Source organism: Micropterus salmoides, unplaced genomic scaffold (assembly GCF_014851395.1).
Source record: "Micropterus salmoides isolate LMB-PRFRI ecotype aquatic unplaced genomic scaffold, ASM1485139v1 Ms_hic_scaffold_20, whole genome shotgun sequence".
NCBI classification, from domain to species: domain Eukaryota; kingdom Metazoa; phylum Chordata; class Actinopteri; order Centrarchiformes; family Centrarchidae; genus Micropterus; species Micropterus salmoides.
In genome coordinates, this window is record NW_024041151.1 from 4,767,114 (window position 1) to 4,783,117 (window position 16,004).

Here is a 16,004-nt window from a genome sequence, read left to right on the forward strand (position 1 = left end):
ATAGATATATTAAGAAATTATATAAATTATGTAAAACCAATATTTTTTTTAATGTTATTGTTACTTTTTAATTAATAAACAACAGCCACATGAAGAAATTAAGTGCTACATGATGTCTCATACTCATACCACATTATTTTACATGTTGGCGCATCTAGTGCATCAATATGACCACTGATAGATGACAGGACAATGTAAGCCTCACTGTTTCTGCACCACAGCCCATTATAAACCTCATAATACATGAAGTTTACAAAGGCATTGTCAGATGATGATCAAAGCTCCTATCACTTTGCTTAATTAGTTAAGCAATCTGCAAATCCTACCAAAATGTCTTTTTTAATTTTTTTAAATACAACAGAAACACAAAGTAGTGCTGACAGCCATAATTTGATCTTGTAGTAAAACAGTGCAACATTTTTAATTGGCATTTAGCATGTAAAAGTACAAATTACACATTTGTGTGCACAGTGGGAAAGTAATATCCAATAATAATATAATGCAAATTTGGAAAGTCTACATTATTGGTGACTTGATAGGGACATGGTCTTGTTATATATCACCATTAGCAGTAAAAAGAAATACATGTTTTCCACCAGGGCAGTAAAATGTGAAGTTTAGCTGCTGATCTGAGGTTCCCTGCTGTTACCGTTTTATTGCCAATAATAATTATCAGCAGTTTGTCTCAGGACGGTAACGGCGCATTTCTGTCCACCTAACAAAGCTATAACAGAGCGCTGGAGAAGAACTCCATGAAATTACAATCCAACTACATATTTTACACCACAAGCCAAAGCCAGGGCTGGGGAATAAACCAATCCAACTAAGCTTACATGATTTTTCTACCAGGGCAGTAAACGTTTAGCTGGCTGATGCTTCCATGCTCTAAGCTAAAGTTACAGTTTTATTGCCAATTAACTTTACTGATCAGCTGATTGTCTCGCTAACATAATCGGCAAAGCCAACCCACAGGCTGGAGAATAAGTAGGAGACATGAAATTAATCCAACTACATATTTTATACCACTGACAGGGGAAACAACTCGCAGCTCTCTGTGATTATGGCCAGCTTCAAGCTAAAGCTTTCAAACAGCTTTCATTTGCATCGCTAATTACCTGTCCAGCAGACAACTGCAGCTCCGCTTTGAAAACATCTGTCCCACATTATGGCTTTCCATCTGGGAAAATCCACAACTGCCGTCAGCTGTCTGTATCTGTCCCGACTCTGTCTGGCTTCATGGTATAAAGATCCACAGGCTGTCGGCTCTCGTGCTAAATAATAATAATATAATAATAATCCTTATTTGTAGAGCACTTTTCAAAAACAAGTTACAAAGTGCTTTAACAAGTGTAAAGAATAATACAAAAAAACAAGATAAGAGCATGAAAAATTAATATAAAATTAGTAAAATACAATAAAATAAAAGGGATAAAATAAAGTCAAATAAGATCGGGAAAGGCAAATAACACATGTTCTCCTTCAGTTGCCAAAATGTCACTTCTCTTCTTACTTCTAATAAACCAGAAGACTACTCAGAGACTGCATATTATTATTATTATTATTATTCCCTCTTCTTCTTCTTCTTTGTACAGATTCAGTGTAGTGACGGGCGTCTACATTTCTGGGTTAGGGTTATGCAAGCAGAAGAAGAACGCCGTGATGACACGTGCTGTTTGTTCATTGTCAGCTATAGTAGAAACATGACGGCAAAATACTGCAACCTCCATAGAAGGGGGTGCCCGCAGTTATGTAGATAAAAATGGCTAATTCTAAGGTAATGAAAACATAACGGTTCATTATGTAAGGTCTTTACACTCCACTGAAAACATAGTTATGGATATTATATTGCATGTCTGTCGATAGATCCTCTAAAAATATTACACACTGAACCTTTAAGTTTATCCTGTGACTGTTCAACTATTATATATTAGATTTTTATTAATACTCGTGCATTTATGTAAGTAAGTGTTTCATATCGAACTGAAATCATTATTTTCATTACGGATTCATCTGCAGATTATTTACTCAATCAATTGATTGTTTGTTTGATTTATAAAAATTCTGAATTCGGATTTCAGTCTGGACCAAAGTGGTGGACACACTTCACAAACCATCCAGCAGGTAAGTATAATGGAGGTTACAGCTATTGACCCAAACATGCAGGTAAATGGATCTCATCTTGGTAATCATCTAGTTTTACAATCTCAATTCAATCACAATTTTAACTAAATTTGTGACTTTAAAGCTATTAATGCTATTCTCTATAAATATGAGCTTGAATAAAAATTGTGCAAAACATGTTTCCCACATAAACTTCTGTTCCCTGTTAGGATTCATGTCAGTAATAAAACCAGTTCCCTGGCTGTAAAAGAAAGGAGGAGGACATTTAGGGAAGGAATAAAACAGTATCCTGAAGGGTAACAGAGCACAAATGGTTAGGACAACAGATGGTGACATCTCATCATGAGGAATGTGCACAGACATTTTGAGCCATTGGCTGAATTTAAAAAACAGGGTCCCTCGCGGTCGTCTCACACATTTTTATATGTTCCAAATTGTCTTCCCCTCATAGAATAACTTTGCATACACATATTGTGAAAATTAAATCCTGTGTAACGGTGATATGGAGATTTTTGTTTTTTAATTGGGCCCATATGGTTCTGCAACACTCATTATAAAGCTTAATTTACAAAGTTACATTAACCTTAGCTAAGGACATGTATTTTCTTATTATTATATGACATTCCCAAATGTTATAGATATAGATATATATTATAGATTTATATTTCTATTACTCCATTATTTCTATTACTCCATTAAAGATTGCACAATGGATGTGTGAGATGTCTTTTATTGCCCATTTTATCTTTGAGCTTATAGTCTTTATTTTAATTCTTTTTTAATTATATTCTAGCCTACATGAACCAGCCTGAAGCCTAAGAATGTAACTTTCCCGTGTGCGTTGCATTTTTATTAAGGTAGTACCTTTCTCGTAATAACAAAGTGAGAAATACTGCATATCTGTACAATGTAATCTTGTTAGAAGCTTGAATGTTGAAGAAATGTTTTTTAAAAGATGTAAAATTGCTTTAAAATGATACAATAAATAACAATAATGATAAGCTTTACTTATATAACACTCATCAAAACAGTGTACAAAGTGGGGGAGACCAGGGGGCAATTGTAACATCTCAAATTGCACCAGTCAGAAACGAGACAGAACCATGAAACTCATCATACACGCTCTCCGTGGCCATCCCTCTTTGCCTGCCAAAGGACAAGCCAATGAGACATTCTTGTCAAGGTTTTTTTGAGCTATGAAAGTAATTTTGTTCATCTACAGTATTTTTCTCATCCTGTCTTAACCATCGATGCCTATGAATTTAAATCTGTCTTTTTTTTTATGACCATTCTGTTGTCTAACATTTGATATCTTTGTCAAACATTAGCTCCATTGTTTCTAGCTAGCAGGGTAGCTTGTCATGGGGAGTTACACCATTTAAAATAGTGTCTGGCTTAGAAAGAACATCACTAGGCCTATATATATTTTTGCTGATAATTTTAGAATAGCGTTTGTGATCAGTTTAAATACCTATCTATATTCTACATAGTGTGTTTTGCAGCATAGTCCAATAGTTAAATCGTTGGCCTTTTCAGTCTGGGGACCAGGGTTCAATTCCCACCAAGAGCCAATTTCTCATGCTTTAAATATCGTCATTGTCTACAAATGAGAAGTTATCCCAACTTTAAATACTGTAATACTGTCAACATTATTATGATTTGTGGTTTGTAATACTAGCATAGTATTGAAGCTCAATATAGAAAATAATAGACAATAATAACTTTGTAATAATGTCAGAAAAGTGTTTTCAGTTTAAACATTTATACGAATGACCTGTAGCTTGGCAACTCAGTGAAGGCTGTTACCTTGTACCACCTTTTTGAGCAGTAATATCAATGGATCTTAAATTGTTTTAACTATATCTATATTCTTGGTTTATTTTGATCCTATTTGAAGGAATTATGCATGTTGTTATCGCCCCTGCATGTGGGGGCAGATGTAACATTTCACATCTAGTGTTTGAATCAATATTGTGACTTTAACATTGCTTGTAAAAACATTTGATGACTATTAGCAAGTAAAACACAGATACAAGTTACCTCTATAAAAATATCTAATTAGTGCAATACGTTTTTGAGTTACGACAAAGACACCAATTGCAACATAAATCACACATAAAATACAAAGAAAATCACAATGGGTAATAAAGTACAGGTGAAATAAAATACAGAATGAAAGAATAAGGATCCACAGGACATAAGGAAAGATGAATCAAGGAAACAATGATAAAATGATTAAATGACAGCTAACAATAGTAAAATGACTGGCAGCTCAGATAAAATCTGAATATGCTTTCCAGTAAAAACACGTTTTTAAAAGAGACCCGTCACCTTTCTTTAGGGTTATTTCAAAAGTCTGGATACAGGAATAGACAAGAGGCCCCTGCCAGAAGATCTTTGACCACGAGAAGGCTCATATGGAGTCAAAATATCTAAAATGATAATGAAAAGCCTTTAAAGTAATCAATAAAAAGCAAACAGGGTGCCAACACACAGGTAATATGATCACAGAGCAGAGCAGTGCTGTACAGTCTGGAACCTCTTCAGGGCTTATTGATTAAGGCAAGTGAAAAAATTAATATATATTTTAAAAAATTGAGTAGTTTGGGTTTTAGTAATTTTTTTTCATTTACATTTCTTCGTTTTTGTTTCTTCATTTAAAAAATTATTTTTAAGTTAAGAACAGGAAGCGGAACAAAACCGGAAACACGTGTCGATGACGTCGATGTAGGAAAACAAAAACAAATCGACGTCTTGCAACACCTCTGTTGTGGTGTTTCACACTGTTTTGTCGTGTTTACTGTTTTCAGAGTCTCTCTCCGGCGGCTCCGGTCTGTGTTCATGGTGAGACGTTACATATTTCAGACGGTCGAAGTGAAAACGAGACGCCAGTTCAGCTTTCACGCCGATGCTAACTGAGCTAGCTAACTGTAGCTAACGTTACAACAGTGTTGCTCAGCTGTCAGCTGAAGACGTCCAGAGGAAAATGAAGTCTCTTTTCTTCCTCTGTCACAGGTTGTGCTTTGTGTCCAGCTGAAGCTGTAGTTTACCGGTAACATCACGTTAGTTCAGGAGCCATGGCTCAGCAGAGAGGAGTCAACAGCCTGCAGTTCAACCAGGACCAGAGTAAGCTAACTAAAGCTGAAGTCTGCATGTTGGAACAAAGCTTTGACATATATGTATATTTGTTTTTCTTCTCTTTCCACAATTACAGGCTGTTTCTGCTGTGCTATGGAGACCGGGGTCAGGATCTACAACGTGGAGCCTCTGATGGAGAAAGGCCACCTGGGTGAGTGGACTTTACTGTCAGTAAAAGGTGGGGTGAATTCAGTATTACCATATTTTTTATGTTACATTATATAAAATGCAACACAACATGAGTTATATAAGAACAAACGATTATGACATTGAGAGAAAAACCACAAAACAAGGGCAGAAAAGAATCAGAATCTGGTTTATTGCCAGGTGCAATTTCACAAATGAGGAGGTATTTTGGTGCTTAAATGAACATAAATATAGAAATATAGAAAAAGTAAATGGATCACACAGGTAAAAGTGGGACGGGAGGAACTGGGAATCATACTGCAGATTAATGGACCATCTGCTCTACTTCTTTCTCAGCCTCACCATTGCGCCAAAACAATTGTTACATAAAAATCCTCTTAAAATACTTCTTGTTTTGTTTTGTCAGAGCTGTGAGTTTGAGGTGTGTATGATTAATCACCCCCCATGCTGCTCTAATTACCTGCTGTAATTAGGTAGTTATGTTAAATCAAGTCTGAAAAGAAACCTTCACATTCCCAGAGTTTGTCATTTTATACTGTGCATTCAGACCAAACGCAAATTGAATCTTCCCGTCGCATGAGTTTGATCACTAGACTACTCGCCTGATGTTCTCATACAACGCGGGTAAAATGCAAGTTTATGCGAGTAAACACAACAATAATAATTTTAATAAACAAATTAAAACTGGGGGGCGATGGTGCAGTAAGTGTAAGAAACATGCCTTTGGTGTGAGAGACCCGGGTTCGATTCCCACTGCAGTACATCCAATGTGTCCCTAAGCAAGACACTTAACCCCAGAGACGTGGACCTCTGACATAAATAGCAAATGTAAATCACTTTGGATAAAAGCATCAGCTAAATGAGTAAAATGATGCCAAAATAGCTACCGATTTGTTAAACTAATGAATTCATGCTTAGTCAGGTCTTTCAGCAAGACAGCAAGTTTTTAAATGCTTGTTTTCTGAATAGAGGTCGGATTGATCAGGGCAATGGTCTGCTAACTTTTTTTTATAGTAAAGTACAACAATAGCTGCAATCAAGTAACAAACACATATTTTCAGGACAATCTAAACGCAATCGCAACACAGCGTCACGCGACTTTGTGACGGCAGGAAGCAATCTGTCGCATGGCCGCACGCTTCCCATCACACCCACCACGTCCAGTGTGCCGCTGGGCAGGAATTTGCATCTCTTTGTGTCTTAGTTTGGCAGGTGACTACGTAAACTTAAAGCTGGGGTAGACAACGTTAGAGAAACCAGCAAGAGACAGCTCAGATTTATCCAACTGAGATAATCCCACCTCTTCCCTTTAGGCCTCCCTCCAAAGTCACTCCCCCTAAACACACTGGTCCTGCAACAGCCACAGATACAGATTTTGTTCTTTTTGTGTCAGAGCATTTCATTTATTGATTGCTGTTGCGATGTAAAGTGAAGCTTCTTAAATATGTTGCCAAGCCCAGCTTTAAAAGTTCGGTGTGTTTTAGTTTTAGTGGCATCTAGTGGTGAGGGATGCGGATTACAAACAACGGCTCACTTGCCGCTCACCCATCCCTTTGAAAATGAGCAGGAGAAACTACGCACTCGATGACATGGCGGCGCAACATGGCGAGGTCCACGTAAGAGGACCCGCGGTATATATAGATAGAAATGTCTCATTCTAAGGTCATAAAAACCTAACAGTTCATTATATATTATTATATACACCACTGAAAACACAGTAATGGATATTATATTGCATTTCTGTTAATAGATCCTCCTGAATATTACACACTGGACCTTTGAGGTACAGCTAAATTAATAATACTTATACTGAAAATAATGCTAAGCCTGCTGGTGATAAAGGTCACAGGGTTTTCCCGCAGCGTTTGCAGAACCAGCTACTGTCATTTGTTTTATTACAAAGGAAGAGGTCAAACATTTTATTATCCACGTCCACCTGTGATATTAATTAGTGTGTACGTGTGTGTGTTTTTAACCAGACCATGAACAGGTAGGCAGCGTGGCCCTGTGCTCCATGCTGCATCGATCCAACCTGCTGGCCGTAGTTGGAGGAGGAATAAATCCCAAGTTCTCAGAAATATCTGGTGAGTTAGATGAAGACAGTAATTATTATTATTGTTGTTGTTGTTATTAATAAAGGATATGTTCAGATTTTTTCAAAGTATGCTCAAACAGTCATTGGTTGTTGTTATATTTCCTCCTCTTTGTTTTGACTGTATAGTGATACCTTCATAGTGTGAAATTCCCTTTGTTTCTGTGTTTCTTTGCCGTGTCTTGGCGGAGGGATACGTCACATGTAGGTTTGTTTCCAGGAGAAACACAGACGATAAACATACACCCGACTACTCAGACGAAGATACTGTTTACTAATTCAGACTGCAGCAGCCTCATATTAGCTTTGGCTGAAGATGAATGTGGATTTTGTCCTCCATCTTTTAAATTGTAGTTGATCTTTGAACGTATTCACTTAACAGCCACTAATAACTCTTTAAGTGCACATAAGGAATCTGAATAATGTACTAGGAAATAATATCTGAACCTATCCTTTAATGGCCAGTAAAAAAAGATTTTCCATCTGCTCTGGTGGGTCAGATCAGAAAACTGCTGGTCTCTAGACAAGTTGTACTGGTCCTATAGATTAGTCAAATGATCCATAAATGTTTTATAACAAAATACACATGCGTGTTATTTTAATTTAAACAGTCACAAATGTGAATTAGAATTACAGAATTAATTGAAAACTAATAGTATCCCAAAAGTGTGGGACTGTGTGCTGTCTGTGTTGTGTTCATTTCCCCTCTTCTTTATCCATTTCCACCTCTTACATATTTCTAAAATCCTGTTTAACACCTACTCATTAACAGTGAGTAACCATGAACAAAATATTCCTCGGTGGCGTGGTGCATGTACTCCATCACAGAGAGTCGTGAGTAAAGAGCAGCAGGAGTTGTTTGTTGATTTTTGTTAGTGCTTTTGGGTGCTGGTCTAATCTAGACTCCGACCTCTCTGCTTTTTCATTTGAAGAAAGTGTAAAACTACAAATGAAGTTTTATTGCTTGTTTCATTTCAGTGCTGATCTGGGACGACGCTCGGGAGTCACGGGACCCCAAAGACAAGCTGGTGCTGGAGTTTACTTTCACCAAACCGGTCCTGGCTGTTCGCATGAGGCATGACAAGTGAGTTTACTGTTACCACTCGCTCCACCTGTAGTTCCAGCTACGTGAAATACAAGTAACAATCAAATATAATAAATAAATAGTTGTCTTTGTTTTGTTTTTCAGGATCATCATTGTGCTAAAGAACAGGATCTATGTGTACAGTTTTCCAGATAACCCTGTCAAACTTTTTGAGTTTGACACCAGAGATAACCCCAAAGGTGAAGAGTCCTTCTCTTGTTCTGTACATTTTTCTTCCATCATGTCTGATTCTGTTCATTGTTTTGTTTTTTTCCAGGCCTGTGTGATTTGTGTCCCAGTCTGGAGAAACAGCTGCTGGTCTTTCCAGGTCATAAATGCGGCAGCCTGCAGCTGGTTGTAAGTTACGAACACAGAGAAACGCTTGCTTGTTCGTATTAAAGGTAATGTTAAAAAAAATATTGTTTTCTCCAGGACTTGTCCAACACCAAGCCTGGTACATCATCTGCCCCTTTTACCATCAACGCCCACCAGAGTGAGATCGCCTGTGTGGCGCTGAACCAGCCCGGCAGCGTGGCGGCTTCAGCCTCTCGCAAAGGAACACTCATCCGCCTGTTTGACACAACGACTAGAGACAAGCTGGTGGAGCTGCGCAGAGGAACCGACCCGGCCACGCTCTACTGGTACGCACTCAAGAAGTGACGGATTGTGCGTGCGTGCGTGCGTGCGTGGTTAAGGAGTCAGATGGTCAAACAGCATCTGAAACCCTCACCCCTTTCATACGTTGAAATTGGGGAGATGTGTCCAACAATTTGTTTAAATTTCCAAAACCGAGAATACGAGTATCAGGTGGTTAGAGGTGTGAGCGTTGGCGGGATATGTATTGGATGAATAAAGATTTTAACCTGGTGATGGCGCAACATGGAAAGTCAGTTTTAGGATCACTAAAGTTAACATTCATCCTGAGGGGAACATGAACGTCTCAACGAGGGCTGCATCCAACAATTATTTCATCGATTCATCAAGTAATTGGATAAAAAACACTTTTGCTTGGCGCCCCCCGGTACAGGGATCAGCTGTGTGGCAGACACACTGTGCAGAGTTGTTGTTTTCTTTTAACTTGAAATAATCCCATACTTTGGACACTCTTTCTCTTCTTCTACCCTCGCTATTTTCTGTCTCTTCCTCAACTTTGCAATCCGTGACATCGAATCAAGTCGTCTTCACCTGTCCACAGCGTAAGCGCGTTGTGCCACAGTAATAAGTCTCTGCGCTGTATATAGTTATATGAATTAAATGAAATGTATGGATGCAAAGAATTAAAAATTTCTCAAATTGTTTCACCCTAGTCTCAACACAATTTGATGTTTACATCTGGACCACAGTAGAGCTGCAACGTTTAATCAAATAACTGATTAGTTATCAACTAGTAAGTTAGTCGCGAGCTATTTTGTTAATCGCTTAATCAGTTTGAGTCACTCTTTTGAGTCAGAAAAAATATCTGCTTCCGATGTGAATATTTTCTTTGACAGTAAACTGATCTTTCTGTCTTTGGGTTGTGGACAAAAGGAGATATTTGAGGACGTCATCTTGGGCTTCCAGAAACAGTGATTGACATTTTACAGACCAAACAACTAATCGATTAATGGAGAAAATAATCAACAGGGTAATGGACATAGAAAATGATCGTTAGTTGCAGCCCTGGACATCAGTGGTGGACAGATTGACTTGTGTTGCCATCCCTGAACTATGCTGCATGTTAGCATGGCTAAAAAGAATTGTCAACATATGTATCCTGACTTTCCCCAGTAGGGCTGCACGATTTGGAGAAAAAGTCAATGTTGCAGATTATTGTGGACAATAGTGCGATTTGCAATTCGATTATAATGTATAAAAATGGTACGTGAGTCTGCCTGCTTAATTATTAAGGAATGCGCGAAATACTGACATTTCGAAATGTGTGTTCTCAACTTGAACAAAGTTAAACAAATAATAATTAATTAAATAATAATTAATTGTGTAGCCCTTTTCCCCAGAAATCCTGACTTGTGTCCCTAGAGGAAAGTGACTGGGTGGGGAAAGTAAACAAGCGGCTCTTGGCCCTCCTTTCTTACCACCTCTGAAGTTCCCTTGAGCGAGGAGGCCCTTAACCCCCAGCAGGGGCCAGTGATCAGACTGTGATTGTACTGGGCTGCTTCCATGTGTGAAAGTGTAACAGGGAGAGCCTTCCTCTCAGTGAAACCCTGAATAAACACATTTTTTATCGTTTTATAGTATTATAGTGTGGGTGAAGCTCCAGAAATGCTGAATCCTACATTTCCCGTAATGCAACTCAGCATATTTTGTTAAACTTCAAACTACACACCTCCAGGCTTTCTGTTTATTTATTCTGGTATTCTGGCTAAACACAGTAGTGTTTCAGCCTAAACTGGTGACGTCATCAGGGTTGTGTTTTCAGTCTTCCCTCCCGAACCTCAAGAGAACTGAACCTGCGTGATGCGGTGCCCCCTTTTAAAAGGTTTCCACATGCAAACAAACGGGAGCCTTTTATTATAAAGCAGCTGCAGGAAGTGCAGTGTGTTGATCAGCGAGTTCACAGGCTTTAACCTGGTAACGTCAGTGGTGCTGATCTTCAGTAAAAAACAGGTGCAACACCTGCATGGAGACATGTTCAGCACTATTTGGTCAGTAGGTCTGATTAAATTATTGCCTTTCAAAACCAGAGCTGCCAGGTGCTTCACTGCTGCACAGAAAATACAACACCTGTTTCAGGGAACGGTCATAGAGAAATAAAAAAAGCACACAGAACAACATAAAACCATTCAATATATAGCGCCAGTTCATAACAGACGTTATCTCGTTGCACTTTTCATAGGAAAATGATTTGCCAGTGTGACCCGAGTGATGGTTGGTGCTCACAGGTCAGCCCGATGCGAGTTACTCCTGCTGGTATTCGTGTTTGTGTTTGACTGTAGCTCAGGCACGGAAACAGTCCTCCTTGTCTTATTTGTTTATTTTTTCCAGCATCAACTTCAGCCATGACTCGTCGTTCCTGTGTGCCTCCAGCGACAAAGGCACAGTTCACATCTTCGCACTCAAAGACACCAAACTGAACCGCCGCTCTGCGTAAGACCAACCTCTGTCTTCTCTTCACTTTTCACTTTGAGCTCCAAACTGCTGTTAAGGGTTTTGGTGGTTTTTTTTCCTCTGCCTCCTGCAGACTCGCGCGTGTTGGGAAGGTGGGCCCTGTGATTGGTCAGTACGTGGACAGCCAGTGGTCATTGGCCAGCTTTACCGTGCCGGCTGAGTGCGCCTGTATCTGTGCTTTTGGAAAAAACACGTCCAAGAATGTCAACTCTGTCATCGGTGAGGAAACTTCTTTTCCTATTGATGTTCACACTTTGGTCGTGCAGTTGACCTGTACGTGGTTGTAATGAAATACTGAACATGTAATTTATGAACAAAGTAATTTGTCATCGGCCTCTGGATTGCCATGATGGATGTTGAGACTAAAACAATTGTGATTGTCTAGTAGGGGTGCAACAAATAATTGATAATTATTAAATTTGTTGCCAACCAGAGCTTGACATTAACACCCGCCAGCCCGCCAAATGCGGGTGGATTTCAACCTCTAGTCACTCCCACTAGCAACTTTTCTGTCTTTTCAGGAGAATCATCTGAAATAACAAATGAATTTGACACTACAGCTCCCATGAGTACTACCTGCACATAGTGTTTGCTCATTGGTCCACTCGTGAAGCTTATTGTCTTTACAGACAGCACTGTAAACAAGAAGACGCTGTGGAGATTAAACTCGCGGACTGGCCGTTGGACTGAGGGCTGTTTTAGCCTGCTGTTAATTGTCAATTTAACCAGCGGCAGCGATGACATGGCGACATATTGCAGGAGAATCCAGACCGCAGTCGCGTCTCACTCTCCGCTGCAGTGCCACCGCGCCAAATATGACATCCAGACTTGTCAAACTAGAATATAAAGTTGAATTTGTCACAGGGCAGCCACAGTCCAATAGACCAGTAGACAGTCAGCCTCCCGCCTGCTTTTAACCTGATCCCTGTCATCACACGCGACTGGTCACATGCACACACACACACACACATATCAGTACACAGCGTTCAGTCAGTGTGGAGAAAAAAATGCACACGAGAATGAGAGGCAGAGAAAAGGCAGGAGGAAAGTGCCCTTAAAGGCTGTGAAATTACAGAGATCTTCATGATTAAGGGACATGGTGTTAGTACAAGCAGGGCTGCCCCTTATGTCACATCATATCGTCATATCACAGCTGCCTTTCCAGAGTGAATTCTAGTTTTTAATAAAACTACTTATGCCGTGAATACTCATTTCAGGTGGACGTATCTCCAGTAACTCAGAGCTACCAGAGCTTCATGATGATAAACATAAATCCAGTTAGAGCTCTGAGCAAATGTAGATGCAAAACAAACAATCCAATGTGACCAAAACTGATATATAACCTGTTGCCTTAATTGTGGATTTTTATCTTAAACAAAATAATTTATTCTTTGTTTCTAATGCAGATCATTTTCTACTCTGTATTACAGTATTTACTGCTGTTAAAATAAACAGTGTTTCAATTTCAATTTTTATTCATTCATAATTTTTTTTGTCTTTAGAAATAAAGAATTCAATTCAGATGTCTTTAAGGATGTTATTCTTTGCAAAGGGTCAGACAAACAAAAAAAGTACAACCAGTCTGCAGAATGTAAGACAAAGAGCCAGTAAAGAAACAAGTGACTTTAAACTCTTAAGATTATCACGCAGTGTCCAAGGGAGGAAGGAAGTAGAACCCAACTGACCTAAGATGAAGGCCCATCAAGGACAGTCCGATAAGAAACCCTGTAACGAGCTACTTTCCCGATATTATCACCATATTTATGTTGCGATTCGATTTAATTGCGATTTCAAATATATTGAGATAAATTGCAATTTATTACCTTTTTACAATTTCCAATTTGGTCCCTAAAGTCAAACTTTGTCAACATCTGTTTAAGATACATTTGTTCATATCACTTTTTCAGTGCTTTTTATCAGCCTTTATTTGTTTGTGGTGACCCGAGGCCGTTATTTTAATACTGCCTTTTAATTTGAGAATTTACAATATTGACTCAACAGACTTAATATTCATTATTCACTGTTGTAGGTGTGTTGTTTAGTTTGGAGAGAGACAAAGTATTAGTCACATTAGATGTAATGAAATCCCCTTTATCATCATCATCATCATCATCATATGTTCTTCAGTCAATAAATCCTCTTAACCCCAAATAATGAAAGAGAAAAAGTATTTTTTCATCCTCCAACTTCTCAGTGCTGCCACACTCCAGATGGCAGTTTCCTAAATGTGGAAAAGAGTTGTTTGTGTCTGACAAAGACGTGAGCTGCATAATTTGTATTCACCACATCGTTGTATTGTAGCGCTTGACTCAGTGTTGTTTAACTCCTCTCCCCTCCTGCAGCCATATGTGTGGACGGGACCTTCCATAAGTACGTGTTCACCCCTGATGGAAACTGCAACCGAGAGGCCTTCGACGTGTATCTGGATATATGCGATGATGATGACTTCTGAGGCCGTTTTAAAGACCTTACTGGAAGGGCAACGATGACAAATGAAAATGACTGGAGTTAATGATTATTGTTGTGTTCTGGAGAGAATCAGAGACGTGCAGAGAAACAGACTTTATGCCGGGGCCTGTTTTATGAAGTCCTTTGTGTTTGGAATGAGTTGCATCTACAGTATGTAGCAGTGTGAATATAAATACAGCCTGTAACCTTGGTGCATCATGAGTCTGATGAAACCCTGACATGGTTTACTGTATTTATGAGACGTTACTAGTTAAAGTCCAACTGAAATTAAAACATGTTTTTGTTATGAAGCCAGTACATACAGGCCTGGTGTTTGTTTGACTTGTTTACGTGGTCAAAATTGTATTTACGTAAATGTAGTTTTAAGTTTTATTCATCTTCATGTAGTGATCCTATCACCCTAGTGTTCTCCAGAGACATGTAAGAAGTGTATTGAGTCACCTCTGGATTCAAATAACAAGTATAAATGGAGCCTTTGTCTTTTTGGCGTTAAGAACAAGCTTTAAAGGACTAGTTTGACATTTTGTGAAATATGCTTTAGATGAGAAGGTAGCTAACCGTTCTCCTGTGACATATAAGGCTTCAGCCAACAAGAGACAAGACTGGAAACGGGGGAAACCGCTAGCCTGGCTCTCTGTGAAGCTTAGAAATGGACACGTTAAATCTCATTTGCTTAATCTGTACAAAAACTTGCGTGTAAAAATGACAATTTTCTGTTTTACTGTGGTTTGTGTGCCGGATTATTGCTTTGCAAGCACTATTAACTTTCTGGAGTCTCCGCTGGTTGAGTGGCAGCTACTCAGAGTCAAGAAATAGTTTGGCTTGTAACAGCCCGTCAAACAGCAAAGAATTCTTAGAATAAGAGGAAGAATTCTTTTTGCTAGCTAAGATAACCAGCGAGAGTTGGATAAATCTCAACAAGAAAGTAAATATGTATTTCCCAAAATGTTGACTTTTTGCTAAAAATTTGGAAAAGAAATCTGGAGCTCAACGTTGACTTACAAGATGGTATCGTTTGCATAGAAATGAACACTGCAAAGCTCAGTTGGAAAATGAATTGTTCGTATAGAGTATATATCGGGGCCGAATGTTGATTCTTGCAGGACACCTTTATTTTAAACCATCAGTCTAAAACTCTACCATAGAGATCTGATTTGAACAAGCTTTAAAATGTTGTCTGACTAAGCCACAAATGATTTTGTTGTTCAAGTTTGACTGTGGGAGTCTTCACACAAAACACTGCAGCATCTTTGGTGTCACTTCACTTAACTTCTTTGTGCTGCAGATCAACTTAACACCCTCTCAGTGACACAGCCAAGACCAGGGAGTGTTGCCTTTAGACCACAATACACCAAAGTAAAATAAAAAAGTTCAGTCATTTTTAGGTGGTAAACAGCACAATTTTCGGTGTGTTAGATGAACACTCAAATGCTAAACTTATTTTGATGCTGATTTATCTCTGAACTGAATTTCACTGGCACGAAAGTAAATGCCACAGTTGATTAAACAATTTCGGCTTCACTATATTTCAGAGAGAGTTAGTGTACAGTGTGTAGGAGTTTATTAGTGTGGATGCTTTTAAAGACCAGCTTGTAAAGATCAGATCAAAGTAGAAATGTTATTACTGCACTGATTACTTAATTGACTTCAAATGAATCATAATGTAATCTGTGCTTGCTCCAGATAGTCGATTGTAATCATTTAAAAGCTTCGTTCATCACATATTTTTACCTTTATATTGCAGTGGTTCCCAACTTAGGCCCCTAAATTTATTTGCTATTTTTCTTGTGAAATACTGCATATGGTACCTCTTCAGTTGTAGAACTGCTCACTACGAGAAGTCACAAG

General features: G+C 38.7%; 1 protein-coding gene across 1 annotated transcript; it reads left to right on the top strand.

Moving 5' to 3' along the window:
• The first annotated feature begins 4,829 nt into the window (after positions 1-4,829).
• wdr45 (WD repeat domain 45) lies at positions 4,830-14,455 on the top strand. Its single transcript, XM_038733724.1, has 11 exons — positions 4,830-4,965; positions 5,137-5,247; positions 5,336-5,410; positions 7,386-7,490; positions 8,477-8,582; positions 8,688-8,782; positions 8,860-8,939; positions 9,015-9,223; positions 11,565-11,666; positions 11,761-11,906; positions 14,030-14,455. The coding sequence occupies exons 2-11, from the start codon at positions 5,199-5,201 to the stop codon at positions 14,137-14,139; spliced, it is 1,077 nt and encodes a 358-aa protein (XP_038589652.1). The 5' UTR covers positions 4,830-4,965; positions 5,137-5,198; the 3' UTR covers positions 14,140-14,455.
• Positions 14,456-16,004: the final 1,549 nt, after the last annotated feature.